Source organism: Suillus plorans (genome assembly GCF_016647745.1).
Source record: "Suillus plorans strain S12 chromosome Unknown HD556scaffold_41, whole genome shotgun sequence".
NCBI classification, from domain to species: domain Eukaryota; kingdom Fungi; phylum Basidiomycota; class Agaricomycetes; order Boletales; family Suillaceae; genus Suillus; species Suillus plorans.
In genome coordinates this window covers 345,636-372,055 of record NW_024537425.1, presented here as the reverse complement: position 1 = coordinate 372,055, position 26,420 = coordinate 345,636, and the positions used below count along the sequence as shown (strand labels likewise).

The 26,420-nt window shown below is 45.4% G+C and overlaps 7 protein-coding genes across 7 annotated transcripts; 4 read left to right on the top strand and 3 right to left on the bottom strand.

Moving 5' to 3' along the window:
* Positions 1 to 68: 68 nt before the first annotated feature.
* Positions 69 to 1,089, bottom strand: HD556DRAFT_1384807 (uncharacterized protein). Its single transcript, XM_041303350.1, has 2 exons — positions 943 to 1,089; positions 69 to 882 (listed from the first exon to the last, which is right to left on the bottom strand). The coding sequence occupies exons 1-2, from the start codon at positions 982 to 984 to the stop codon at positions 139 to 141; spliced, it is 786 nt and encodes a 261-aa protein (XP_041158532.1). The 5' UTR covers positions 985 to 1,089; the 3' UTR covers positions 69 to 138.
* Positions 1,090 to 1,272: 183 nt separating this feature from the next.
* Positions 1,273 to 1,890, top strand: HD556DRAFT_1445124 (sterol-binding-like protein; the record flags this gene model as incomplete). The annotated part of the gene is made up of 5 exons (XM_041306883.1): positions 1,273 to 1,302; positions 1,364 to 1,441; positions 1,495 to 1,662; positions 1,723 to 1,809; positions 1,864 to 1,890. 5 exons carry the CDS (start codon positions 1,273 to 1,275, stop codon positions 1,888 to 1,890), a joined length of 390 nt encoding a protein of 129 aa, XP_041158531.1.
* Positions 1,891 to 2,069: 179 nt separating this feature from the next.
* HD556DRAFT_1240338 (P-loop containing nucleoside triphosphate hydrolase protein) lies at positions 2,070 to 5,099 on the bottom strand (the record flags this gene model as incomplete). Its single annotated transcript, XM_041298105.1, has 6 exons — positions 2,070 to 2,162; positions 2,213 to 2,341; positions 2,392 to 2,591; positions 2,643 to 4,186; positions 4,234 to 4,723; positions 4,775 to 5,099. The coding sequence occupies 6 exons, from the start codon at positions 5,097 to 5,099 to the stop codon at positions 2,070 to 2,072; spliced, it is 2,781 nt and encodes a 926-aa protein (XP_041158530.1).
* Positions 5,100 to 5,164: 65 nt separating this feature from the next.
* HD556DRAFT_1384785 (uncharacterized protein) lies at positions 5,165 to 8,784 on the bottom strand. Its single transcript, XM_041303349.1, has 19 exons — positions 8,419 to 8,784; positions 8,338 to 8,347; positions 8,260 to 8,278; positions 7,842 to 8,196; positions 7,600 to 7,787; positions 7,470 to 7,552; positions 7,318 to 7,422; positions 7,254 to 7,267; positions 7,113 to 7,197; positions 6,998 to 7,058; positions 6,910 to 6,948; positions 6,764 to 6,855; positions 6,546 to 6,707; positions 6,450 to 6,493; positions 6,379 to 6,393; positions 6,289 to 6,323; positions 6,096 to 6,228; positions 5,397 to 6,020; positions 5,165 to 5,346 (listed from the first exon to the last, which is right to left on the bottom strand). Exons 1-19 carry the CDS (start codon positions 8,524 to 8,526, stop codon positions 5,257 to 5,259), a joined length of 2,262 nt encoding a protein of 753 aa, XP_041158529.1. The 5' UTR covers positions 8,527 to 8,784; the 3' UTR covers positions 5,165 to 5,256.
* An 89-nt stretch (positions 8,785 to 8,873) lies between these two features.
* Positions 8,874 to 10,934, top strand: HD556DRAFT_1485586 (kinase-like domain-containing protein; the record flags this gene model as incomplete). The annotated part of the gene is made up of 8 exons (XM_041308710.1): positions 8,874 to 8,972; positions 9,034 to 9,156; positions 9,213 to 9,309; positions 9,368 to 9,473; positions 9,523 to 9,859; positions 9,910 to 10,053; positions 10,102 to 10,238; positions 10,291 to 10,934. 8 exons carry the CDS (start codon positions 8,874 to 8,876, stop codon positions 10,508 to 10,510), a joined length of 1,263 nt encoding a protein of 420 aa, XP_041158528.1. The 3' UTR covers positions 10,511 to 10,934.
* A 1-nt stretch (position 10,935) lies between these two features.
* HD556DRAFT_639352 (uncharacterized protein) lies at positions 10,936 to 12,372 on the top strand. The gene is made up of 9 exons (XM_041311161.1): positions 10,936 to 11,128; positions 11,185 to 11,249; positions 11,322 to 11,333; positions 11,384 to 11,431; positions 11,496 to 11,571; positions 11,632 to 11,761; positions 11,827 to 11,928; positions 11,982 to 12,040; positions 12,094 to 12,372. Exons 1-9 carry the CDS (start codon positions 11,001 to 11,003, stop codon positions 12,185 to 12,187), a joined length of 714 nt encoding a protein of 237 aa, XP_041158527.1. The 5' UTR covers positions 10,936 to 11,000; the 3' UTR covers positions 12,188 to 12,372.
* Positions 12,373 to 14,089: 1,717 nt separating this feature from the next.
* On the top strand, positions 14,090 to 15,209 carry HD556DRAFT_1432874 (casein kinase I isoform delta; the record flags this gene model as incomplete). Its single annotated transcript, XM_041305170.1, has 4 exons — positions 14,090 to 14,159; positions 14,227 to 14,498; positions 14,551 to 15,037; positions 15,127 to 15,209. 4 exons carry the CDS (start codon positions 14,090 to 14,092, stop codon positions 15,207 to 15,209), a joined length of 912 nt encoding a protein of 303 aa, XP_041158526.1.
* Between the last annotated feature and the right edge of the window lie 11,211 nt (positions 15,210 to 26,420).

The following is a 26,420-nucleotide window of genomic DNA, read 5'->3' as shown; positions in this document are numbered from 1 at the left end:
CACTTCATAGTTCAACCTCATAACTTGTATTGATTCTCCTGATTGAAGACAGTGCTGTATCCCTAACATGATGTGAACACAGGCGATGAGACCACACGGCAAATCGGGTATCAATCACGGACATTACGATTTACAAATTTACCGCATCATCTGTAGAGTCTGCAAATCGGGTATACATCCCTTTTCTTTCATGAAATATTCCACGATATCCCGCGCATTCAGTTTCACCGCAACCTTGAGCATGTCGGGTGTTACTTGCGCTCGATCCTCCAATTTTTGTTCCTTCCCCTTCTGTTTCAATGCCTCTGGACCACGTTCCCGGCAGTCCACTTTTTCTACAAGCAGTCGCACAAGCGAAAGATCCTTACGGTAGATAGCAACAAGGATCGGCATATTGTTTTTGCAGCGAGGGGAAGCGCCATGATCAAGGAGAAAGCGAACGAGAGGCAGGAAGCCCACCTGCACAGCTTTCGTGAGGGCGTAGCCATCATGTGAGTTGACATCTGGGGGACGGATTTTCGCACAAGTGAACAAATATTTTACGAAGGGAAGCGGATGGTCTTGATCTGTCCACAAAGGCGTCTTTGCGCGGGATTTTGGGGTGAGCGAACGAAAGAGGCGTCTTGGAAGTTCCGGTATCCAGGTTAAAGGTATAATATTGCTTGATATTCGAAACAACGACTCTAATACGTCCACTGTGCAAATTGGGTACCGCAATAGTTTCGAGAGAATCAAGCCATCCCTAACTTGTGCGGCTTCGATAGAAGCGATAAGATATTGGGTGCGATAGGAGGGTGGAGACGCGCTGAATATTCTGTGGAGCGTCTTACATGTCAGAGGGAGAGAGGGAGATGCAGAAAAGAGCTGTATCTCGTAGAGAAGCTGATGTATAAAAACTATTTGAGTATCGAGTAGTCTTGGTAAAAACTGGGATCCACGAACCTCAACCGGAAGAGTAATTACTATTGAGATACCCCTTGTCATCGTCAAGATACCAGTCGGGAAGACAACAGAAGCTGCTATTAATTGGCGAGTTACCGGCAGTGAGGCCTAGTGAGGCCCAGGTGCAACTTGTGATGAATGACTCGGAAACCGCGCAGAACCGTGTGTGCCGGATCCTTCCGGTCATCCACGTGTCCACCGGAACCGGCACCTTTCAGTGGCATGCAAGTTCGGGTGCAATTGACCCTTAATTGCTACGTATACGTATACAAGTTTCATATGATTACTGTTATTCTCTCATAAGACAGCAATTATCTTTCATACCATCCCATGTCTGACATCAAGGTTGACGGTTTCAAGGTCGCTGAAGAAGCTCATTCTTGATGCTGTCTTCGCTTACTAACTGGAAACACGCCTTCAGGCCTCAGACATCATCGTCGACCTTCACACTGCATTCGATGGTTTCACCGATGCAGAGAGACAAGCACAAGTAAAGAAAGTGCGTACCTCTAAGCATAGGCCTTATTACACGTGTAACCCAACGCTTTACAGACCAAGGGCATCTTCGAGCTCAAAATAACGAACGACGACAAGAAGGAGGCCGTATGGACGATTGATTTGAAAAAGAACGGTGTCATTCTGAAGGGACTCGCCTCGCCCAAAGCGGACGTCACACTCATCATGTCAGATGATACGTTCTCGCAGCTCGCTTCAGGCAAGGTTTGTATTATAGCGGTCCATTCAAATGTGAATCACTAATTGTAACACATGACATGATAGATGGACGGTCAGAAAGCTTTCCTCACTGGCAAACTAAAGGCAAAAGGTAATATCATGTTGGCCACGAAACTTGCCGCCGTCCTTCAGGTGAACAACTATATGAATTGCTGTAATTAAAACCAAGACTGACTTGTTCCCTAGATGGCCAAAGCCAAGGCAAAACTGTAGAGTTGTGACTACTACCGCTTATATTTGTACTTCGGGCAATAAATGATTCCCAATGAAAGCCACGCATTTATATCATGTTTATTCCGGGTCAGTGCAGTTGAACCGTGCGCATCTTCTCGTCCTCCTACCATATCATTCGTCCCCACCGCGACCGGTTGAGGGCAAAAAATCGGTTGAGCTCAGAACATTCCACCAAAAAGCCCACGTTGTCGACGTGGCGCGGGTTGAGTATCTGTCCGAAGAGTGGACAAGCTATTTAATTGTTTCATAACCTGACAGCGTCATCAGTCGAATGTGTTAAAAATACTATCATTTGACTCACCTCCTCAAGTTTGTCCTTACGCTCTTGTAAGTCGAGGTGGTGCTTGACAACTGGATTCTCTCTAGCAAATTCCTCAACCTCCTTGCGGTCGAGGTCGTATATTAAACGTGAATCGATCCCTCGGGGGAGCTAAACATACACCGTCAGTACATGTTTCACCATTAATCTGACAAGGTCACCTGGTCGAAGAAGTGGTCCAACAATTCGATATTGATGAACATAGTGGAGGTATGTGCAAGCTTGTCGGCGACCACATTCAGGAAGACTTCAGGACATAGCACATCACTCTCGGGGCCTGCTTTACACCGCCTTGACTTGAGTGCGGCCAGGCGAAGCTTGAGAATGGACAACCTATCACTGTACAGCATAGCATGGCGAGCTATGAATGCATCATCAGCTTGCGGTCTAACGTGCCATTGTAGAATCCTACCATCAAGAATTTGCCCTGGGGGATACCGATACGACTCAGGCTCCGACTCCTCTTGCACATCCTCTTCTCTTGCCAACCGTCTGTTTCTCCTCTCTTTTGCCTGTTCCTCCAAGCCCTGGACATAACCCAAGAGGCTACGAAGCCTTCGACCCCCACCAACCTTCTTCCTGATCTCCTTCAACTTGCTCTCACACATCGCTACCTCCGTCTGAAATAGCTCCACTGCGCGCTCACGTCCCTGCTCCCACTCCCGCTCATCAACGTCTACCTCGTACTTGAACGGCTTAATGCAATTCTCAACCTGGTCCGACGTCACGCCAATGCGCTCCCGCAATATCACATGCGAGAACTGCACTATCCTTTCAGCTGCTCGAGGGTGGTGTGTGAAAGGGTCTCCGGACACAATCGAATCAATAAGACCACGCAGGCCATCAGCAACGAGAAGAGTGGAGTCGCGGCCAACACCAGACTTTGTGAGCAAGGAAGATGCCGCCTCAAGTTTATGTCGCCAATACGCCTCCACATCCTGAGGCTTCACCTTCGAGTCCGCGGCAAGCGCACCGAGCTCCGGCATCCGTTTATCTAGCCAATATAGTTGTTCCAGCACATCCATCACCTTCTCGTCCAGCATCATCTTCAGCTTCTCGCGCACTTGTGGCTTCCGGAACTGCGTAGTGAAGTCTTTGAACCGAGACTTCAGTGTGTCCACCGTTTCAGCGATGTATGACTCGGCAGTGATGCGCCGGTCATTATATTGGACTTTGAACTGGTAGGTAGCCTCTTCGAGCTCGAGCTGTACCGCATTGGTTATCCCGTGCAGCGAAGACGCCATGGAAGATTCGAGCACTTCCATCAAACGCCGCCGGAGAGTATCAGTGCCGACCATTAGCGAGGATGAGGCGCCAAAGTAATCACGGTGGTTGCCAAAGTAATCATTCTCGCTCCGTTTTGCAACGGTGCCTGCGGACTGCGACGAAAATTTATTCCCTGCTGATTTGGTAACGACGCCCACATATCCTAGGTGCAAGGGGTAGCGGTTCCCTGCAAGGATCGTTGCACCCTGTTCAGGTGGCACCAAATCCATCTTCGTGATGACACCAATTGTCCGCAGACCCAAGGGGTCGACTTTTCGACTTGCTCGTAAGGCGGGAGAATTTGCCAGATCTACATCAGCTGCGCAGACCGCGAGGATGATATTGGGCTCCCGGATGTAGCGCTCACATAGACTTGCGATCTTCTCCTTAAGTGTTTCTGGCTGGTCCATGGATGAGATCTGTACGTAGCCTGGTAGATCGATAAGTGTGAGGTCGGGAACGTTAGGACTGTAGATGCGGAGGTCAATGGCGTCGTTAGAGACGGCTTCGGAGGAGGGGACGGCAAGGTTGAGGTCAGTTAGGGTTTGCTGAATTTGGGCGAAGTTGGTGATCTTCCCTAGTCCAAGAGCTGGGAACTCGCCATATTCTTCGGGAGTCTTACCATCAGCCTTGGCGGGTGTATAGACTAGAGTGAGTTCTATAGGACGGCGAGTGACCATGTTGTTTCCCCTGCATCACCATCAGCACAATCATAAGCGATGAATATAACATCTTACTTTGGCAAAAATTCATGTCCCACAATGGCTTCTAGTAGCGAACTCTTTCCTGAGCTCTGGCTGCCAATGACGACGATGCTTGGGAGCTTCAGCGCATCGCTCTGGTCGATGCTGAGTAACATGCTTCTAATCTCAATAAGCTTCCTTGTGAGGTGCATTAGCTGATTCTGTCTCGAATCGACATTTCCGTCGGCCTCGATAGAGTCGGACGGGGATGACATGGTTGCGGCAATCAAAGCCGCTATAGCGGCATTCTCTCCCGGCGATCGTCGGTTCGAGGACTCCCCTTGTGAATTCTCTTCTCGCGACTTCTCGTCATTCTCCACAGATGCGAAGAGATCCTTGAGAAACTGAGGGGTTTCGATGTCCGGTAATTGGACCGCAGACACGCGAGACGAGAACGACTTGATGCCGTCCGAAGCCGAGCCTATAAAATCTGCTGCTACATCTTGGACAGACGACAGCAAGGCAGTCGACTTGTTGCGTAGTTCTGTCGCAATAAAATGAACACGCAGGAGTTATATCACGTACGAGAACTTACCTTCAAACTTGTAATTGGCGTAACCAAGCCCACCAGCACCAAGAGCTGCACCGGCTATCGGTACACGAAATGCTCGGGCAACAAACCGAGGTATAGAAGAGTATGAAATGGCGCGGACGTGGAGGTTACGCAAGGCGGTAGGAGTTTGGGATGCATACCGTTGCCGCAGGCGGACAGAGCCTGGTGAGGATGTCAGCAGCGTGCCAAATTGGCGGTGCACGGGCCTATGCGATTTAGTAGCCTTTCTGCTGGAAGCGATCCCATATGTTACAATTTTCTTGGGTAATAAAGAGGTAGACATATAGCGGCGGAACGAAGAGTACATAACGTGTTGATAATCCTTGCTGCAGGCTACAGCTGAGTATTCTTTGATGCATCACGTGACTTCTCGCCGGCGTCAGGTACTTTTAATCATTAATTAATGCAGGAGTGACAAAGTCATGAAATAGCGTAGCGCAATTGAACCAGAGTGCTCAGGTTAATCATACAGTATTGTACCGTGAAATTTCCGTCTCATGTCGCATTCCGCGAGTCAAGGCTAACAGAATGTTCTCGATGCGAGCCTGACGGTCCTGTAAAATAGTTCATCACCTCATACCACGATGACGTCATGTTAACTCACTTGTAAGTCTTTCATCTCATCTTTTAGTTTGCGGACTGGTAATTCACGACAATCCTCTAACAGTGCTTCAATCCGCTTGATGGAGGAGTCCAACCTGTCCATGTTCGTGATATCAGGTAGCATTGCTACCGGTGGAGTAGACGACGGGTCGTTGAAACGTTGTAAGAACAAACTTGTGACAGGTGTAGACGTATTCAGGTGCAAGATCTTTCTTGTGCCTGATGGTTCTGATAACGCAGGCAATGCGCTGACCTTTCGAGTCCTCGGGGATTGTGATTGCGACTTCTTTGAAAGTGAAGCGGATCTCTTGTGACGCCGCGGTTCCGAAATGGGTGATGACCCAGAGTCTTCATGTCTAGATGTAAGTAGTGACCGCAGGCTGATCTCGTCCACCTCCGAGTCATCAAAAAGCTCAAAATCCCTGGAATCCTCGACCTCGAAAATCGCCTCGTACAAATCCGCCGACTTTGAACCGACAAAATAGTCGACAAATGGCATGTTCTTGATGTGTCTTGGGATGCTGTGATACAGACTGCGAGCAGCACCCTTTCCGGACTCACGCGGCCGCTGTTCAGAAGCCAAGAGACGTTCGTACATGGCGATAGCGATCAAAACAGGGAATGACTATAGTGAACAAACATGGTGCAGTGCAGATAACGGTCTATAGGTGGTGGCTTAGGAAAATATAAGAATGCTTACTGTAAGCCTGATAAGGAACACGTTCGCAGAGTGCAAAGAGCGGGGCGAAAGGATGTAACTTGCAGGTTTGAGTATGACGAAGGCGAGAATGTTGAAAGGAGGCTGGTAGCTGAATAAAGCATCCGATTTTACGCTGATGAAGAAATTTAGCCGCAGTGTATCATGATTCGAAACATCATTGAGGGTGCCTTACCCCTGGATGGTCGATATAGTGCATTGAAACAAAAACTTGGCACCGAGTCAGACAAGTGTGCCACTGAACAACATTCTGTGATTTCATTACCTCTTGGGTGGCGTTCTGAAAACGCAATGTCATTTGAGCATAGGATTAGTAACTTACCAACTGTCACTTACTGCATCGATTCGGGCAGCGGTATTTGACAAAATGGAAATGAGAACTAATATGTCAACTCAATAGCGACCCCATCATCATTAGCAGTCAGTACGCACTAGTCAAGAGAAGGGTGCCCGACAACGCTGCGAAGAATGTCATTAAAATGGGACCGAACACGGGATGAAAGCTTTTTGCTTGGGCAAAACTGAGGTACGTGTAGCCGAACCAGATCTGAACCATCAACCAAGCGATATTGCGTATTGTCCATGTACCTGAGGCTTAGATAAAACAATCAGTAGTCTCGATTTAGTGGTGCAAATGATTTATAATTTACCTAAGGTGTACAAGGTCAGCAAAATACCAGAGAAACAAACTGCTGCTATGCCGATGAAAAGAATAAATTCAGCTATCATTGCGCGCAACGCCCTTTCAGTAGAGAAATTAGCAGGAATGTTACGAGAGAAGGATGAAACAATTTACAAAACGACAACATTATTGTTTATTGCATAAAAAGCTAGCCTGTAAAAGAAAATCAACAAGTCATGATGTACAAGTGGACCAGTTATACCGAGGAGCAAGAACGCAACACCCGCAAGCTAGCAGGTCAAAAGCAAGCTGAGACATCTTTGCTAATGGGAACTTCCGATTGAGTCCCAATCACCTACACGAGCGACACAACTAACCGTCATCATCCCACAGCCCCTTCACTCGCAAAACCAGATAGCCGAGAAATATTATGACAAATGATGTGTCAAAAACGTTCCATATCTAGAGAAGGGGACTTCAGCTTCAGCCAGGGAGCTTGGACCCAAAGATGAAATTACGTTGGCAATGTAAACTGCACAAGTACATCAGAAATCGAAATGTGACAGTTGAACATGTACTGACTAGCCCACCCGTACTCCTTAGAAGCCGTGTACTCTTGCAGTGTAAAGGCAATCGCAAAAACCAAGAATACAGACTCCCACAGAGTCACATGAGAGACGTCTTGCGCTAAAAATGATTGGCTACTCTGACTCACAGCCAGGCTGAAAACTTACTCCATATACACGCAAGGAAAACCACCAAGAGCACAGCTATGTTGACAAAATGCAAGATCGCAGAATATCGTGGAACCCTCAATCTGATAGAGTGTGAGCTCGACGTGAAAAGTACGAATGTTTGATGGACCTGTAGTGATCGAGCATCGGTGCCGTATGCGGGTTGTACATCATGATCGCCCTCTGCTTGTAATTGTCTGGCACCATCGATCTGTTGCCAGCGATGGATACTATGATGCGCCCATTGTATATGTCAGTTACAACGCTCTGAACAATCGCGGAAGCCAGGAACGTCTTTGCCTTCGTGGCGATTGCCATCTTATCGAGGGTCATTAACATTGATTGAAAAAAATAGATATGGCCTGAACAGACCTCAATGGCACACTGAGGGTCATCGACATACTCATCTTCCCCTCCAATAGCGTCTTTTACCTCCTCGATCACATCATCCGGCGCTCCTGCTAACGGACACCAGAGGGTCGTCAAAACAGCGACCAACTGAATCTTGCTCGATGCGAAGTGACTCAAAAGCTTCAATGCCATGATCTCACAAAGGGTGGCGCGCGAATACATCACCCCGGCATGAGCCAAGTCTGAGCCTGACTGTGCTAAGAAGTATGAGCGAACAACCATGCACGCGTATACTATAGCCATGTTCCTGAGCTTCGCGTACTTCGTGACCAAGGGGCGCACTATAGCAAAATTGATGTCCGAGGCCGTGAGTTGCCTGTGAGGATGTCATGAATGACCCAGCCCGAACTACCGTGAAACATAGCAAATATCAACGTACTCCCAACTGAGCGGACTATCTGGGATGTTCGTCAGCCACGTGTTTGAATGATATAGGCATCACAGTAAAGTCTCTCACCGATAGTGTTCTGCATTGATGCATGATGGCCAAACAAAGTGTCAATGATAACATATGCCTAAGTTGGAAGATGCAACTCACGATCACATCTTTCTTCAGGTAAGGAATAAGCGGGAACACTTTCACAGACGCTAAAAACTCCTGTGAAGGAGCGAGCAACCCTTGACTTATTTGCTCCTCCGCATCCATGTCAGCAAAATCAACTCGCAGGCGCCTTATTAGGGAGCGGCGTAATTTCTCCTAAAAATCCTAGGTCTGATCACTCGCACGGGTTGCCAACTCGGAAGGCGGTTTGAACAGCAAGTAAGTCGTCGGGCCACAGAGGTGTTGAACGTTGAGTGCTGCTAAGTGTTCAAGCGATTAAGTGTATTGTTATTATTTTATGCCGTAAATAACATAATGATTATACTTATCCGAGTTCCTTATTGAGATACAAAGTCTCCAGGCGAGCAATATCCTTTGTTTTCTCTCCTTCAATAAAGTCCCCTAAATTCATCTCCCGCTCGTTAACTTTCGACGCTATCCTGTGATGAGCCATGGGATGCTGTTTTTCTGAACCTGTGGATTTTGATTCTGAAGTCAATCTTTTTCATTTCGACCTCCATAGAGCAGTGGGCAAAGGAGCTTTCGGCAAGGTCGGCCATCTTTGATTCTTTGTTCCTTTGTGTGGTCACTCATAAACCAGTGTCTGCTTAGGTCAGGGTAGTCGAACACAAGCGTTCCAAAAAGCTTTATGCCCTCAAATACATTGATAAAGCGCGATGTATCAAGCAAAAGGCCGTGGCGAACATCATACAAGAACGTAGACTACTCGAGGAGGCGCGTGATACCTTTGCTGCTTGCATGTTCAAGTCTCAAACTACCTTTTTTTATAGATCGACCACCCTTTCATTGTCAACTTGCGATATGCATTCCAGGATGACGAAAACTGTTTCTTTGTGCTCGACCTCATGCTGGGTGGAGACCTCCGATGTGAGTCAATCGCAGCCTTGTTCTATTGGCGTGTTCTAAGATCGTGTACCGCAATGAGTCCATTTGGAAAGCAGAGGATGCTTCAGTGAGGACGTAGTCCAATTTTGGGTTGCAGAGCTGGCTTCAGCTCTCGTTTATTTGCACAAGCAGCGCATTATTCATCGGTAAGATTTTCCTGCGGCGGAATATCTTGATCATTAACTAGAGCCGCAGTGACCTTAAACCAGATAATATCGTACTTGATGCAAAGGGTCATGCACATATCACCGACTTCAATGTTGCCATCCATTATTCGGAGCGTCGGTTGCACACTAGTGTCGCTGGTAGCATGGCATATATGGCTCCCGAAGTCGTTGGAAGGAAAGGATACACATGGTGTGTCGACTGGTGGAGTTTCGGTATTACAATCTATGAGTTGTTGTTCCGACGACGTCCATTCGATGGACGCACATCTGAGAAGATGACCAACTCCATCCTCAAAGATCCCCTGAGGTTTCCCGATGATGCCCATAAGAAATGCAGTTCAAACTGCGTGAAGTTTGTGCAAGCAGTAAGTGCCGACACTCGTTAGCATCCGTCCTTTTCTTAATCTGGTCGCAGTTACTCGAACGTAATGTTAGCCAACGTCTAGGTTGCCGACCACATGGTCAAGGCTTCCAAGACATTCAAAAGCATGCATGGCTGCAGGGTATAAATTGGCAAAGTACGGATACGAAAGCAGCTCAGCCTCCTTTCGTTCCAGACGTGAGTATTATGAATTGTTAATCGATTTCATATTCATTCCTCATGCAGATGAAGAAAGCTAATTTTGACGTAACTCACGAACTCGATGAGTTCCTAATGGTTGAAAAACCACTGACCCACACAAAACGCAGGGCAAACCCGGATTTAGCCAAAATGAAGCCGGAAGTGAGGCAGTTGGAAGAGCAGTAGGTTCGCCATACGGGTTTTCATAATAGTTTTAACTCGTTTCGTCACTAGATTCACCGTTTATGACTTTATGTCCACCAAGCGCAGGTCGTATTACCCTCATAACGAGCCCATAACCACCGTCGTACGGAGCTTAGAATCCGACCAAATTCCGGTTGTTCAGTCAATATCAAACACCCTTGTTCCAACCACGACCATGGGAGACAGATCCCAAGCCGGTTCTCCAGCCTTGGATACCACTTGGCACCAGCATATGTCCATACCTCTTTAGCATATGGCTGTTTTTATTACCTTAATATTAACGGTCCGTCCTTAGCTCTCGCTACCTGGATTGCATCTCATATGTATTCGACTTCTCAGATGCCCATTGTGCACTTAATGTTGTATTTTCTAACTGAAGCATTCATATTATCTATATCTCCTGGAGTCTTTCGCATTAGCCAATTTATGCACATATTCACACTTCCTTGCTCGCACTGTGGCATTTATGTAGTATCATTGCTAGCAGCGTTCTAGCTGGTGTATCTACCTTCATAAACGATAAGCTTGTATCCGTTCAACATCCATTATAGGTGTTAGATTCACTCTTTTTGCACTTGACTTGTACAAGAAACCATAAGAAAAGCACTTTTTTCGATCTTACTTGGGCGGAGTCCTTGTCTTGGGCCGTGCCAATAATTATAGATTGTCGCTGAGTAAACTCCCCTGAATCTAACCTCATCAACACTCATCCCCTTACTGTGAACTTTCCAAATTATTTAATGTCCACTCGAATTCAGCCGCAAAGTATTCGCACTGTGGGCGAACTATTCGCGAATGCTGCTATTAAAGACGTCGAAACGCCCATTTATCCACCCAAGCAATCGCTTCTGAGTCGTGTACATCTCTAGTTAGCCAGTGATCACTGTGCACTCCTTAATTCCTCTCTTCTAACTCTCGTATAAGTCAGGGTGACATAACTGAAATCGAGGTGGATGCGATCGTCAACGCTGCAAAATCGACATTGCAGGGTGAGTCATGACGTGGCCCATAGTATACAACGAGTCAGCGCTCAGCTGCTGACATATGTGAACCAACCGTAGGCGGCAGCGGAGGTCTGTCGAGCTCCTAAGTGTGATCGTCATATCAAACTCACAAGGTTTAGTGGATGGGGCGATCCATATGGCTGCTGGCCCAGCACTCGCCAAAGCATGTACGATCTACTCCTCTTCAGGGCGCTGGTCACAATCTCACACTATCCTGTTCACTTGATATAGGCAGAGAATTGTACCCTGGGCGTCACCCCTGCCCAACTGGTGACGCTAAAATTACTCCGGGTTTTCAGCTCCCATCGTAAGTGTACCGTCTTTGCCGGTTGCTCTGCTGACTTTATTCCAATATTCTACACGTCAGGAAACACGTTATCCATACTGTAGGACCAAGATGGAGTGTTTCTTCAGACACAGAGACAATGGCTAGTCAGCTTGCGTCTTGCTATAGAAAGAGTCTTCAGTTAGCGGTAGACAACAACTGCAAGAGCATCGTAAGCCATCAACAATTCTTCATTCTGGCAGGCGATGTCATCGTGCGACTCTAATTGGCATGCAGGCCTTTCCCCTGATTTCAACTGGCATCTATGGATACCCCATCGGCGAGGCAGCTCACGTTGCTCTCAAGGAGACACGAATTTTCTTGGAAGGAAATAACCAGGTGACTGGGAGCCCCTTCGTGACTTTTGGATGACCATAACTATGAACTTTCAGTTGGACCACGTAGTATTTGTCATTTTCACCGGGAGGGACGGCGATCAAAAGATATACGAGTGCGTGGCAATAATGCGCTTGCGCGGGTCTTCATTCACGAGGCTGCAACCAGAAAATTCATTCCATACTATTTCCCCCTTGGACCAGAAGATATTACGGAAAGCGTCGAACTTCTGTCGAGCGTGAAAGGTCCTGTAGATGAATAATTTCTGCGTTGCATTGTTTCACTTCACAACATTTTACTTCCAGAACCAAATCAAAATAGTCACCGAGCAATTACATACACAAAGTTGATAGGCTGTCTAAGATTGTCTGACAGATGATAGGATGATGCAACGACTGATGTCAAACTCCATTCATGAATCCTCCTTGCAACTTGACCTGTTCACTGGCTGCAAGTAGTGCTGCCGTGGTCCGGTCCTGAACCATGGTTCGAACCGGACTTTTGGTCCGGTTCCCCTGTGGTTCGGTCCACGGTCCAGGTGTCAGCCAGAACCGGACCGTAGTACGGTTCTCGGTTCTGGCATTGGACGAATGGTTCGGCTTCGGTTCGGACGGGTCCCGAACCGTTCCGAACCCCGAACCGATCATTATACTACTTTCGATACTGTAGTATGTACCTTCTTCGATTTTGGTGAGTGATTCACCAGTTTCTCCGTGCCAGACAATGACCTAACCAGGAAAGGAGACGCGGTGCAGCCTCCTCCACATCCTTTCTGGTAGACTTCAGGACAGAGGACTTCCCCAAATCACAGAACTTCCATCTAACTTTCGGATTCTCGTTACCTCTCGCCCACTTCATGACATTGAAGATGGATTTCACAGCGCTCAGCATATTCTACGGTTGTCCATGGACAAGATTCTCGCAACAATGGCAGAGCGCGACATCCACATGTTCGTATCTGAGGAGCTGAAGGGGCTACAAGATTTTCATGACAAAGAGTTTACAAGTCTAGCTGTGAAAGCCGATGAACTTTTCAAGTGGGCGCGTCTTGTTTGCGCACCATCAAGTTGACAAGTTCAGCGCCCTCTTGCTACCTTCAGCATCCTCCCGCTTAGCGCATCCAATTCCACCAGCACCATGCGCAAACACCCAACGCACACCAGCAAGTGCTGATGTGGCGCGAATGCTCGCGGACGACACCTAGGGATCACCAGGGGTAAACCCCTGGGTATCATGAGCCCAACCCACACCCCTACCCCTGGAGGGTCTTACCCCTCAGACCAAGGGTAAGGGTAACCCAGGGGTATTATAAGGGTACAAGGGTATCACAAGGGTACAGGGGTATTGTCACCATCTTGGCTAGAAGAGACATAGTAGGCTGACTTTAATTTATGCCTCTTTAGTCCTAGCCAAGTATGTAGATGAGACTCAAACCATGGGCAAGTAACTCTTGTACATTATGAACCATCTAAACTAACTTAAATGTTTCCTTTGATTATATTTTACTTATATCTTACTCAAATAATAGCCAACTCACAATATAAGATCACAATAAGCCCAATAACCATTATACTGTTGATAACTTCAAAATTTTATACTTATCCATCACTCCTATGATAATCAATTTGGGGATATATTATCCCTAGGCCCAGGGGTACTACCAATTGTCCGGGGGTACAGGGGTCTCCAGATCCAAACCCATACCCCTACCCTCAAGTACCCTTACCCCCGACCCCCAGGGGTTGCCCATACCCCTGCTGATCCCTAATGACACCAGGACACCGAAAGGGAACGAGTAGCATCAGGAAAAAACCCAAAATGCTGTAGCCCGGGCGACAGCTATATAGCACTTTTTAGGCACAGTAGCTAGTAGTGCCACAGCTTGGCTATGGTTTGCTCTGGTTCGGTATTTATGGCTATGCCAGAGGTTCGGCAATCCCTGTGAGCCAAACCATTGATTCATCACTCGGTTCGACTCATTAGCCGTGTGAATCAGTTGCAACTTTCATAAGCCAAAAATCTATGAACCACGGTTTGAACCGCTTTAAGCCAGCTTAAGCCAGTTCAAGCTGACATACAAACGTGGCAGTTGGGTGCCTTTCTTGTCGTGTCTCATTGTCTCAGACTCTCAGTGTTGTTATATTTTTCTACTATTGTATACACCATGGATAAGGTCCCTGTTCGAGTTGATGGAAGGTTTAGGTTAGGAGACATTTTGGGATCTGGTTCATATGGTATGTTATCCACATGGTAAGTACTGGCTACATATTGATTCTGATTCAACATTTGGACCCTATTTAGCTGTCGTGTATCGTGCATGGAACATCATCAAGGATGTTGCAGTTGCTGTTAAACTGGAACCCATCACCCACTCATCTTCTGTGCAGCACGAATACAATATTCTGAAACACCTTGAAGGCGGTGTTGGTATTCCCCGTGTCATTTGGTTCGGTAGGGAATCAACGTATCATGCTCTCGTTCTTGACCTCCTTGGGCCATCACTTCACAATCTCTTCCTCACCCATAACCGAAAATTCAGCCTTGACACGGTTGTAAATATAGGAGACCAGTTAGTCAGTCGGTGTGTAGGCTGTCGCATTTGCATATCACTAATCCTTTTCCCAGCTTTCACGTCTCGAATATATCCACTCACATAATTATGTTCATGGTGATATTAAACCACAGAATGTTGTTGTGGGGCTTGGCGATTTGAAAGACACTGCCTTTATTATAGATTTTGGTATTGCGAAGGAATTCTGGAACACAGCGACCAGTCTCCATATACCATTTTGCCAAGGCCAACATCTCACTGGCACTCCAGCATTTGCTTCTATCAATACACACTTAGGAGTTGAACCAGGTCGTTGTGACAATCTCGAGTCGCTTACTTACATGTTGATATACTTCTTGCAGGGCTCCCTTCCATGGTTAACCAGTGATGAAGAAAAACTTTCCAGCTCTTCCATACTCGAGCGCAAAGTAGACACAACCATCGAAAATTTGTACCGTGGCATTCCTGTCGAATTCGCAACGATTCTCATTTATACGCGCTCTCTCGCATTTTCAGAAGGTCCTGATTATAATCACCTTCATTCGTTGCTTCGTGTCCTTTGTTCTGCACCAACTGCGTGCATGCTGGGTTTAAACCAACCTGATGTACCTGTTATCACTCCATCTTCCAGTGAATCCTGGGTAATCAAGGCAGTGTCTCCATGCCCGCTGCCTTGCAGATCAACTCGCATGTGAGTAGTGCGCTTATGTTCCCACTTTATGAACTAATGTAATTGCAAGTTTATGCCCGTGTAATGGCCTCCCATTGGATGTAACTACTTCCACTCCATGCCGTAAAAAGACTAGTCACTAGATCGTGACGCTGTTGAATACCTGTACACTAGTGTACACTGCAGCATTATTTATTATTTGTACATGGTATGCGACGTAATAATAGCGCAGCACCTTCCATTAATATGAAGTTTTCTCCAATTCCCACGCAACACCCTTCACAACTCATGACTCATGAGGGCACCCATGGCGACTTTCTCAACCATCAGAATCTCCAGTTTACAACATAATAATGACTCAACGAATACTTATTGACGACCTGACTTTCGATTCACTCAACCATTCAATCATACTTGAAGTTGAAAGGGTTGTGCCAACGTGCTGCTCTCATTTCGCTTGTGGTTTGGGAGTCAGGAATCAATCGATCGGTTACTCAGTGCCGAGCCTTGCGTGAAGCATTCATGAGTTGTGAGTTGTGAGTTGTGAGTCTCATGCTAATTGTTCTTGGGGCTTTTCCATCAGGGACTTAGGATCACTACAGCATCAGCATGTTCTGGGGTTTCCCCAGACGAAGATATATTAGATCATCTTCACCGCCAGTACCACCAATATGCCTCCTCGACGCAAGAACAATTCCTGTGTTGCTGCCAGAGCCATTGGTGCTACTCCCATTGCTACACCTGTTTCTCCTATCCCTGTCACTGCTCCTGTTGCACCTGTTCCTGTTGCTCCCACTCCTGCTGTTGCTCCCATCGCTGCTGCAGTGAATGCAACTATCCTTCGTAATCCTCAAAGGCACCGTCAGCTTCCTCTCAGATTTAGGCAGGACGATGGAGATGAAGGGGAATTCTTCGACCTTGAGAACGTCTCTGGGGATGAAGAAGATGAAGTGGTTGTCTCACCTGCACCCGCAGTTAGACCTGCTGCAAGCCATAGCCCACTGCAGACCGCTATGAATACGGCCATGACTACTGCTATAACCGACCCTCTGGCCACTGGTGGCCGAGTAAAACCGCCTAAATCCTCTGCCGATATTCACTTCTTCTTCAGACAGGACCCTACCACTCATTGCAATATCTGCAAAGCCTGCGAGTGAGTATCTTGTCTGAAGTCTATCTTTTTTTCTGACATCCTTCGCCAGAAAAATTCACGATCTTGATGATACTTACCATATTGCATCATACATTTCTAGTACAAGCACGTCAACTCATTGTGCACACGCCTTCACTGAGCATACTGACATTTACTTGGAGGAGGCAGAGCGCCAGCACTGGCATGTCCTCCATAAATCATTGCAATTGAAGACTTTTCTGGATGAAGGCTGGATGATCGCGACCATGCGTCAAAGGCTGAAGGATCCGGCTTACACGCTAGACTCACTCGGTACTCCCCCCAGTCCTGGCTCACACCCTGGAACCAGCATGTCAGCTCCAGATGATGTATTGCCTGCGTTCACTTTGGACGAGATGCACAAACACATTGTGAAATTCATTATTGCTGACGACCAGGTGAGTTGATTCGCACTTTCTATGTGCTATGGTTGATAATTGTCTTCAGGCAATCAATATTATTGAATGCCCGGAATTTCGCTGCCTGATCTGTCTTCTGCGACCATCGGTCAATGAGACCGATATATTCCATCGTACTAAAGCTCGTGAATTGATCATTGATGCATTCCATGAGTACTTCAATGCTTTGAAGAGGAATCTTGCGGTAGGTCTACAGTTGTCCAGAGCCCTACAAATGCCTTATGTTTTCAGGCCGCCCAGGGAAAAGTCTCATTCACATCTGACCTCTGGTCAGATTCAAACCTTCGCCCATTCATGGCCCTTACCACCCACTGGATTGCTAGGGCAGACCGGAGTTCAACACTCATTTTGAGGGCAGCACTAATAGGCTTCCACCACGTTCCAGGAAGTCATACAGGTGAATTGTTAGCATTGATAATATTGCATCTCCTTGATCGCGCCGGTGTGACCGAAAAGGTCAGCATTTAACCGTACCATGTAACATGCTCTAACTTTGTTTAGACTGGTCATTTCACCTTGGACAACGCTGCAAACAATCAGGTTGCTATGCGAGAACTTTCGCAGAAACTGGAGTCTCGTGAGATTGATTTCCACCCCATCGACCGCAGAATACCGTGTTTTCCTCACATCATCAATATATGTGTGAAACACATTATCGATGATTATCACAAACCTGACTTTTTGCTCGTGGATGAACATTGGCTAATCGGTAATCGCACTGTGATCAAGGTGGAGTATGTCAAAGCTGTGACAGGGAAAGCTCTCAACAGAGCTAGGGACGCTGTGCGCACACTTCGTGCATCGAACCAGCGACACAACTCCTTCAGGGACACTATTATCACTGGTAATGAGAAGGAGTGGTTTCAAGACGACATAGGTGAGAAACTGTAGCTCCCCATTGTTGAACTCCTGCTTGATGAGGCAACCCGTTGGGATTCGGTCTACATAATGCTCAATCGTTTACGAACCCTTCGCCAGGTAAGGCATTACTTACTAAACATCTGCCATAAACTGATAGTCGCCCAGGCAATAGATTTATTCTTTGACTCTCCCACTCAATGCCCCATCAACAAGTTTAAATTGAGTCCGATGGAGTGGCAGTTTCTACAGGATGTCGAAGTAATCCTGGAAGTAAGTTTTATCATATTTGAAACTCATCTTTCATTTCATCATTTTGTATTAGGTGCCCCATGCTGCCCAACAATGCATGTCAAGTGAACACACTCCCAGCCTGAGTGGTGCATATCCAGCATTCGAAACATTGATCGAGCAGTGGAAGTTTTTGGTGAAACACGTCCCACACTGCGAGCCTCTCGTTCGGATAGGTTTGACTTGGGCAGATAAGTACGACGAGAAGATGGGTGCTACAAAAGCCTATGCAGTCAGCATGCATGAGTACGGTATCTTTTAGCAATGTTTGGTTGCTCACGATTGCATTTATAGTTGTTGATCCTGCAATCTGAATGTCATGGGCTCGGAGTCATTGGGAGGAACAGACTGTCAAAGATGTGGAGAAACATATAATTGATCTGGTACATTTATCAAACACATAACAATGCAAATTTGAACTGATATTATCACACGTAGATGCGTGAAAAGTGAACTACAGATGGCTCAGCATCTGCAGAGCCTCTAGCTAATGGAGCAATGCCTCATCAACCACCGCGCACGCTAGGCTCGCGCCTTTATGGACTTCCTGATGTTGTCATCTTGCCACATCACAATGGCGATGCCCAAACGGTCGAGCAAGAGTTCAAGGCCTACACTACGGCTAATCTTAGCCCCAAGGGAACAAATATACTCGCATTCTGGGTGGTGAGCGTCCCACATCCCTACAAGTTGAATCTTCATCATTGACCATGTTGACCAGGTCTTGCAGACCTTATTTCCGACAATTTATGGTATTGCAATGGACTATCTCCCAATACAGGCCTCTGCCGTTCCGTGTGAGCGGGTATTTTCGTCCAGTGGTGAAACCGACACGAAGAAACATAATCGCATGAGCCCGGTCTTGATGGAGGCCCTGCAGGTGGTAAAGTTCCTCCTGAAAAAAGAGCGACTTGACTTTATGAAAGGTTGGGCAGCGTCGCAAAAGGATATGGAGTATAAGATGTTGGGCAAAGGAGACGAAACTCACAATCTTTTGACATTTTCCAGCAGTGAAATTACAGGTGATGTATGCGATACTCTTCTCAGGGCTATCGCAGAGGAGGAGTGCGATGACGTCGATGATGTTCCTACTACCTACGATTTGTGATGTGCTTTCCCTGCTCAATTTTGTGTTCCTTGTTATGCTACCTTTATTCTGGCTGCCTGGCATCTTCTCATATTACCATTTCAATCGTAAACTATTCTTTGCCATCTATTTTTAACCTGTTTGAACTTCTCACGTGTCTTACCCCTATCTCCTGCCCCTAACCAACTACCCGACTTCACTCTTCAAGCTCACTCCTTCTACTAACCACATATTTGTAAGCACCAGCTACCTTGTCTTCATCTTTGTAAGACTCACACTAATTGGGAGATTGGCAATTTACTACCACAGTGCTTCAGTGACCAAGCCTCAATGCGCGTATGAAGAGGTCACTTTTGGACAGTGAGAAATGGCTTGTTAGGATCATCTCGACAATTTGAGCATACCGATGATGCACCAATCTGCGGTCGAGCATGGCCCATTACCCTGTACCAGAGTCTGCGCACGATAGGCTTGGTTCCACCTTACTTGACATTGGGATCTGCTGCCACCACTGCAAGTTCAGTTAAGGGTGCTGGTACTAGTGTAAGTTCGGGTTGGTAACTTCGATTATATTTCGATCGAGGGGGCTTTCAGGGGGGTTATATTTTGAACATTAATTCCGTGTCTACAGGCAGCGCGCAGTGCTACAACTACCACACAACTGCAACCCGCACTTCATGTTTACATCTGACTCCTGGTAAACGTAAGTATTCATCATAAACCGAGCAAAGATGCAGATACTCACCACACTATTCCTCCCACTCCTGTTCCTACTCCCGCTTTCCCTTCCAACCCAATTTCTTCAGCACCACACCTAGCCATTTCTTTATTGGCCGTTTGACACCTGCAGCCTCTGTCTTCACTGGTCTTTGGCTTTGAAAAGCCTTCATTCTTCTCTTAATTTCGTCTTGTTCTTCTCGAAGCTTGCGACCACAATAAGCGCTGCCGTACAGCTATTTCGACTTAGCTTTCTGAATGTTGGTTTGAGAATTCCACCTACATTTACTTGTGGACCCATACTGACTTGCGATCAATGTCAATCGTCGATGTCCGTTCAATAATGATTTTAGAGTATTCCAGGACTCTGGCTAGTTTCGAGTCGAGCTTGATCACCCCAGAGCTTTTGAGTTGTATGTTTATATTTGTGTCTCAAAGTAGCTTACAGTCGTCTCTTACATTTTCCTCACTGTCTGTAGCTTTGGACGTGAAAAATGGGTGGCCCTCCTGCTTGGCGATTGACTGCCAGTTCTGAATCTCCCAGATTATAACTACGATTGACCAGTTCCGCTGATATGAGATCTGGACCTACGAAAATTGTGTGTCTCTCATTTGTGAACCCTCTCTCTCACTTTTCTGACTCATGGTTCCTATCATCGGTGTTGCAATACCCCTTCTTTGGCAATCCCCCGCTACCTCTATCTACAAGTGGGTCTCATACCTTGTGGTAGATTCACCACCCTCGTAGTTGGCTGTGTTGATCGATCGGTTGATCGGTCCAGACTCCACACGGTATCGCCCATATAATGACTGTCATGCCCTATCTCACTCCTCTTTCTTTAGCTACCACCATGAGCTCGTGTCTCACCTCTCATACTGTCATTCATGATGTACGCCCATTTTTGCCCTCGCCAACAAGGATATTTGCAGGTGCTCCAGCTGGTTTGGAGAACAGGCCTTTGAAAAGGGCATGGAGCAAGGACAATGGGGGACAATGGGTCGCGGTTGGTGGTGTGGATCGGACATTTTTATGTTTATTCTATGAGGGCACACCTTGACATATGCTTATGGTCGGTCAGCTTGCAAGCTGATCAGAGCTGTATTTAGCCAAGTGGTTGTCATAACAGAATCAAAATCTGTTTCTATTGGAGTGCAACAGGTTTGAAACCAGTGAAACATCACATTTTTTTCTATAAGAACATGTCTCAAATATTTGCTCATAGACAGCATCTCAGACATTTATTTTCATTGGTCTTTAGTCAAGTTGTCACCAGAGTCAAAATCTGTTTCTCTTCGACTGCACAGGTTTGAAACATGCCAATGATAACATTTTTTGTTTTATGAAATGATGATGATGGGTATTTCAGATCAGGAGAGCAGTAATATTCACAATGTCCAATGTCACTCCCTTCTGCATCTGTCACATCCTAATTGTTTTGGTCAAACTAACCGAGGACCCTGCCATTGTGCACTTATATACAGCTCATGTACTTTTGTATTAGCAGCGAATCATATACCCAGACCCCCCGCTCCAAGAACGCCAGAAGGTCTCGAACATATCAGTCTCAAAATGTCTCATCCGCATCATAACATTTGCGCTCATTTTTATCTAAAAACTCATCCTTGTTCACTTTCCCCTTCAAACTCAAACATCTGCCTTACAAGAATATGTGGTGAATATTTGCTCACAGACAGCATCTCAGTCATTGAAGTTCATAAAACGACCACTTAGCTAAGCACAACTCTGATGAGCTTGTAAGCAAACCGACCATGAGCATATGTCAAGGTGTGGTTTCATAAACAAAAAATGAAATTTTATCATTGGCAGGTTTCAAACCTGCACAGTCCAAGAGAAACAGATTTTGACTCTGATAATCACTAGCAATTTCATCTTTAGCGGGTTTTGAACCCGCACAGACAGATTTGAAACAGATTTGGATTCTGTTGTAGCAACTGTTTGACTAACACCAGTTAGATGCATGTTTCAAGAAAACTTTCAAAAGTGAATCTGCAAGGAAAGCGTACTGTTCCCTGTCACTCACAATGTTTTCCCTCAGCTGAAAAGATGAATTGAATACAGACTGCAATATAACATTTTCAAAAAGTGAGAGAAGAGCAACATGATGATGAAAGGTCTCAAATATAGTATACTTCAACCTGATACATAAGCGAATGGTAGCCAGATGGCTTTTTTGAATCTTTGCCTTGACAGATGTGTATTCTTCCTCATTCCCCAGGTCATTAGGATCAAACTTGAAAGTTTGATGTGTAATCTGCTCTTCTTCTTCAACCAAGTCAAGACCTTTGAAGAAATCTGTCTGTGTGTATGATTGGCCCGAGGACTGTGTTCAGATGCATATTCAGTTTTGGATCCTCCATGCTATTGAAAGAACTGCCTTTAGGATTCATTTGTGAATGGGTCCATTGGAAGTGCATCTCACTGGTCTTAGCCAAGCAGTTGATATAACAGAATATAAATCTGTCTGCGTGGGTTCAAAACCTAATGAAATTATCAAGTGATCACCAGAGTCAAAATCTGTTTCTCTTGAAATGCACGGGTTTGAAACCTGCCAATGATGAAATTTATTTTCTATGAAAACACATCTTGACATTGTCTCATGAATGATTTTCTCAAAAATTCATCTCAACTGATGTTAGCCATGTCGTTGCTAAAATAAATTCAAAATCTATTTCCATTAAAGTCTACAGGTTTGAAACCTATTGAGTGACACATTTTTTGTATTAGAACATGTCTCAAATATCTGCTCATAGACAGCATTTCAAATATTGATCTTCATTGGTGTTAGTCAAGTTGTCACCAGAGTCAAAATCTGTTTCTCTTGGAATGTGCAGGTTTGAAACCTACCAACAATAACATTTTCATTTTGATTCTATGAAATCACACCTTCACACTTCGACATGAATCTTAAAATGAATTGGAAGGTTTCAAATTTCTGTTGGCATTATGACTTTCTTGGAAGAGAAACCAAAAAATTTCAAAGCTGGTGTATGGAACCATGTTCCATTGCTAGCCTTGCAGCAGCTTGTTTTATGATCCATGTCAACTGTTGAACATTGTCCGAGTCTCTATCTATTATATCCAACTCGATATGCATCAAACCTGAAAATATCAAACATCAGACATCAGGTTTCACATCAGCCAATCAGATATCACACACACTCATTGTCATATCCCGTATTCCGGACCTACATCCGACAATATTCCCACGCCTCATCCGGACCTTCGGACGCCCTATCCATGTCTCCAGTTCTCTATCCATCCAGATCCCCGCACCCCTGCACATCCACATCCACATCCACATCCCTTTACCTCCATACCTCAGCTAGCCTGCATCAGTCATCCTTTGTCCCATCACCCTAATGTCATATCCCATATATCCACGCGTCTCATCCGGATGTCCGGTCCGATCCGATATACGATAAGCTTCCTAATTCATTCCTGTGCATATAACGTTAACACAGCCTATTCCTCTATTCGGTATTCTTTGTCCTTGGTATCTCGGTTATACTTACTACCGGTATGCTTACTGATCCGTTAACCTATGCTTCATTTCCGACTCGCGCTTGATAACTTTGCTTATGCTTCATACATAGCCTCGGACGCTTGCTTACTGATCTTTCCGTTATTTCCTTAGTATATAAACTCTTGTATATGTCCTGTAGTTCCTCAGTCTGAATATCATATTAGTCCTCACACTAGATCTCACTCTAAGTCCTCACATCAGTCCTAGTCTATCGACTTAGTCAATATCCATCTCGGGCCTAGGGAGAAATTCCCTAGGCCAGAGCTCCGCTTATCCACTCATCCGCTTATCCGCTCATCCGCTCATCCGCTTATCTGCTTATCCGATCCTCCGAAGTTTCCGGACGTTCGTCCGAAACTTTCCCGCGGTCCTCCGGACCTATTCTGCTTCGGACTTTGTCCTTGCAGCCTTTCCTCTGTTTGCTTCTACTTAGGACTTGTCCTAAGTAGCCATTACACGTATCCGTATCAGGACGAAACCTCATCGTAATTTCCGGAAGTTCCTCCGGAACTTTCCCGCACTCGTCCGGAAAGTCCTTCCGAACTTTCCCGCGCTTCGGACATCCTTCGGACGTCCTTGGACTTTCTTCGGACATCATTCTGAAATTAAGGGCACATACTTGGGTAAGGGGCGCAGCGCACGAGCTGAAGCCAAGCCCCTTGGAATCAGTCCTACCCTTTGTGCACGGTCTTAACACTCATGCTACCTATGTCTCATCCCATCCTGCTAGTCCTGCTAGGTGCGCAGTTCATTATTTCTCACATTACTCATATCATAGACGGTATATTACATGTTTTCCCATAGTCCGCAGCACCTCTTGTCTCATTACAACTCAACTAAGACTGATGAAGATCAGTGTCCGAGAGACTGTCTATGATTCAATATTCAAGGTATGCTCTAATAGAAAAAATGCAGCATTCAATGTGTTTCAGACTGTCAAGGTGAATTTTCATAAAATAAAAAATGTTATCTTTGGCATGTTTCAGTCCTGTGCAGTCCAAGAGAAACAGATTTTGACTCTGAGGTAGCGAGTATAGCGGTTTGTGCAAGTCAAAACGATGATGAAAGAGTGAAAAAGAAGAGAAATGTATCCGTGTGACTCAGATGCGAAGCATGATGCTTCTTTGCATCAATGAGTCACGTGAAGGTTTGCAAACATTGGTTCTACAATTTCCTTTTGAAGTCATGGTCGGGGCGTAGAGGACATGCAATCCTTACATTCTTATGGGAAAAATGTTACATCCAACAAGTTTCAAACTCATTGCACTCCAATGGAAACAGATTTTGATTCTGTGATGACAGCTACTTGTCTAAACACAACTGTGATCAGCTTGCCAGCCAACCAACCATGAGCATATTTCAAGTCGTGTAAATCATAGAAAATGAATTTTATCATTGGTAGGTTTCAAACCTGCACAGTCCAAGAGCAATAGATTTTGACTTTGATGATCACTTGGCAAATTCATCTTTAGCAGGTTTTGAACCCACACAGACAGATTTTAGATTCTGGTACATCAACTCCTTGACCAAGACGATGTAGGACTCAGCCTAGCACTGGACTTGTATTCAGCTATTTTACAATATATGTCAAATGCATGTCACACACCAATCACTTCCCAATTATATTCTGACAGTCTCCATAGCCCATAGTGGACCCAACACTTTGACTGGCGAACCTGATGTTTTGGCCGCATCAGCCAACCAAATATTGTGCACTTGTCCTCCCTATGTCCCGTTCCATCTTGCTAGCCCCACTAGGTGCATAGTTGATTATTTTGCACATTACTCATGTCGTAGCCACCGCTATTACATTTTTTCCCATCATCCACAGCGCCTCATGTCTTTTTACATGTACTTCAGATCTGAAATATTTCACTACTGCTTTCACCTATTGATTCTGGATTTCTACATATCTACATAAATATTAGACTCTCCACAGTATCGCCCATCATCCAAGTAGTAGGGAGCCATTTCCTGATACATAGGGGTCAAACCCAATATGTCATAGTTCTGTGTTGACATTGTGAATATTACTGCTCTCCTGATCTGAAATACCCATCATCATCATTTCATAAAACAAAAAATGTTATCATTGGCATGTTTCAAACCTGTGCAGTCGAAGAGAAACAGATTTTGACTCTGGTGACAACTTGACTAAAGACCAATGAAAATAAATGTCTGAGATGCTGTCTATGAGCAAATATTTGAGACATGTTCTTATAGAAAAAAATATGATGTTTCACTGGTTTCAAACCTGTTGCACTCCAATAGAAACAGATTATGATTCTGTTATGACAACCACTTGGCTAAATACAGCTCTGATCAGCTTGCAAGCTGACCGACCATAAGCATATGTCAAGGTGTGCCCTCATAGAATAAACATAAAAATGTTATCATTGGCAAGTTTCAAACCTGCACAGTTCAAGAGAAACAGATTTTGACTCTGGTGATCACTCGACAATTTCATCTTTAGCAGGTTTTGAACCTATGCAGACAGATTTGAATTCTGTTGTATCAACTGCTTGGCTAAGACCAGTTAGATTCACCTCCAATGAACCCATTCAGAAGCGAGTCCTCAAGGTGCATTTATCTGCATTTTGTCATCTCTTTTAATAGCATGGTCACTGTTGATTTTTTTTATCCTACTCTTATTGCAAAAGACACAGACTTCCTGCTGGGGCTTCTTGACTTCAAGACCTGTTTATCTAATGATTTCCCTGAAAAAGTGCTGATGGAAGACCACCACGGTGGGTCCATGAGTGAAAACTCACAATGAAAGGATCACACAGTGTATTTTTGATGCAGAGTTCGATATATGACCAAAATCTCGATGCAAACTCGGAAGGACAAGTACAATAACAATATCATTCTTTCTAAAGGTCTTGACTTGGTTGAAGAAGAAAAAGAGCAGATTGCGCATCAAACTTTCAAGTTTGATCCTAATAACCTGGGGAATCAGGCAAAATACAAATATAATAAAAGAATCAACAGCGACCATGCTATTGAAAGAACTGACAAAATGCAGATGAATGTGCCTTGAGGGTTCACTTCTGAATGAGTTCATTGGAAGTGAATCTAACTGTTCTTAGCCAAGCAGTCGATACAACAGAATCTAAATCTGTCTGTGTGGGTTCAAAACCTACCAAAGATCAAATTATCAAGTGATCGCCAGAGTCAAAATCTGTT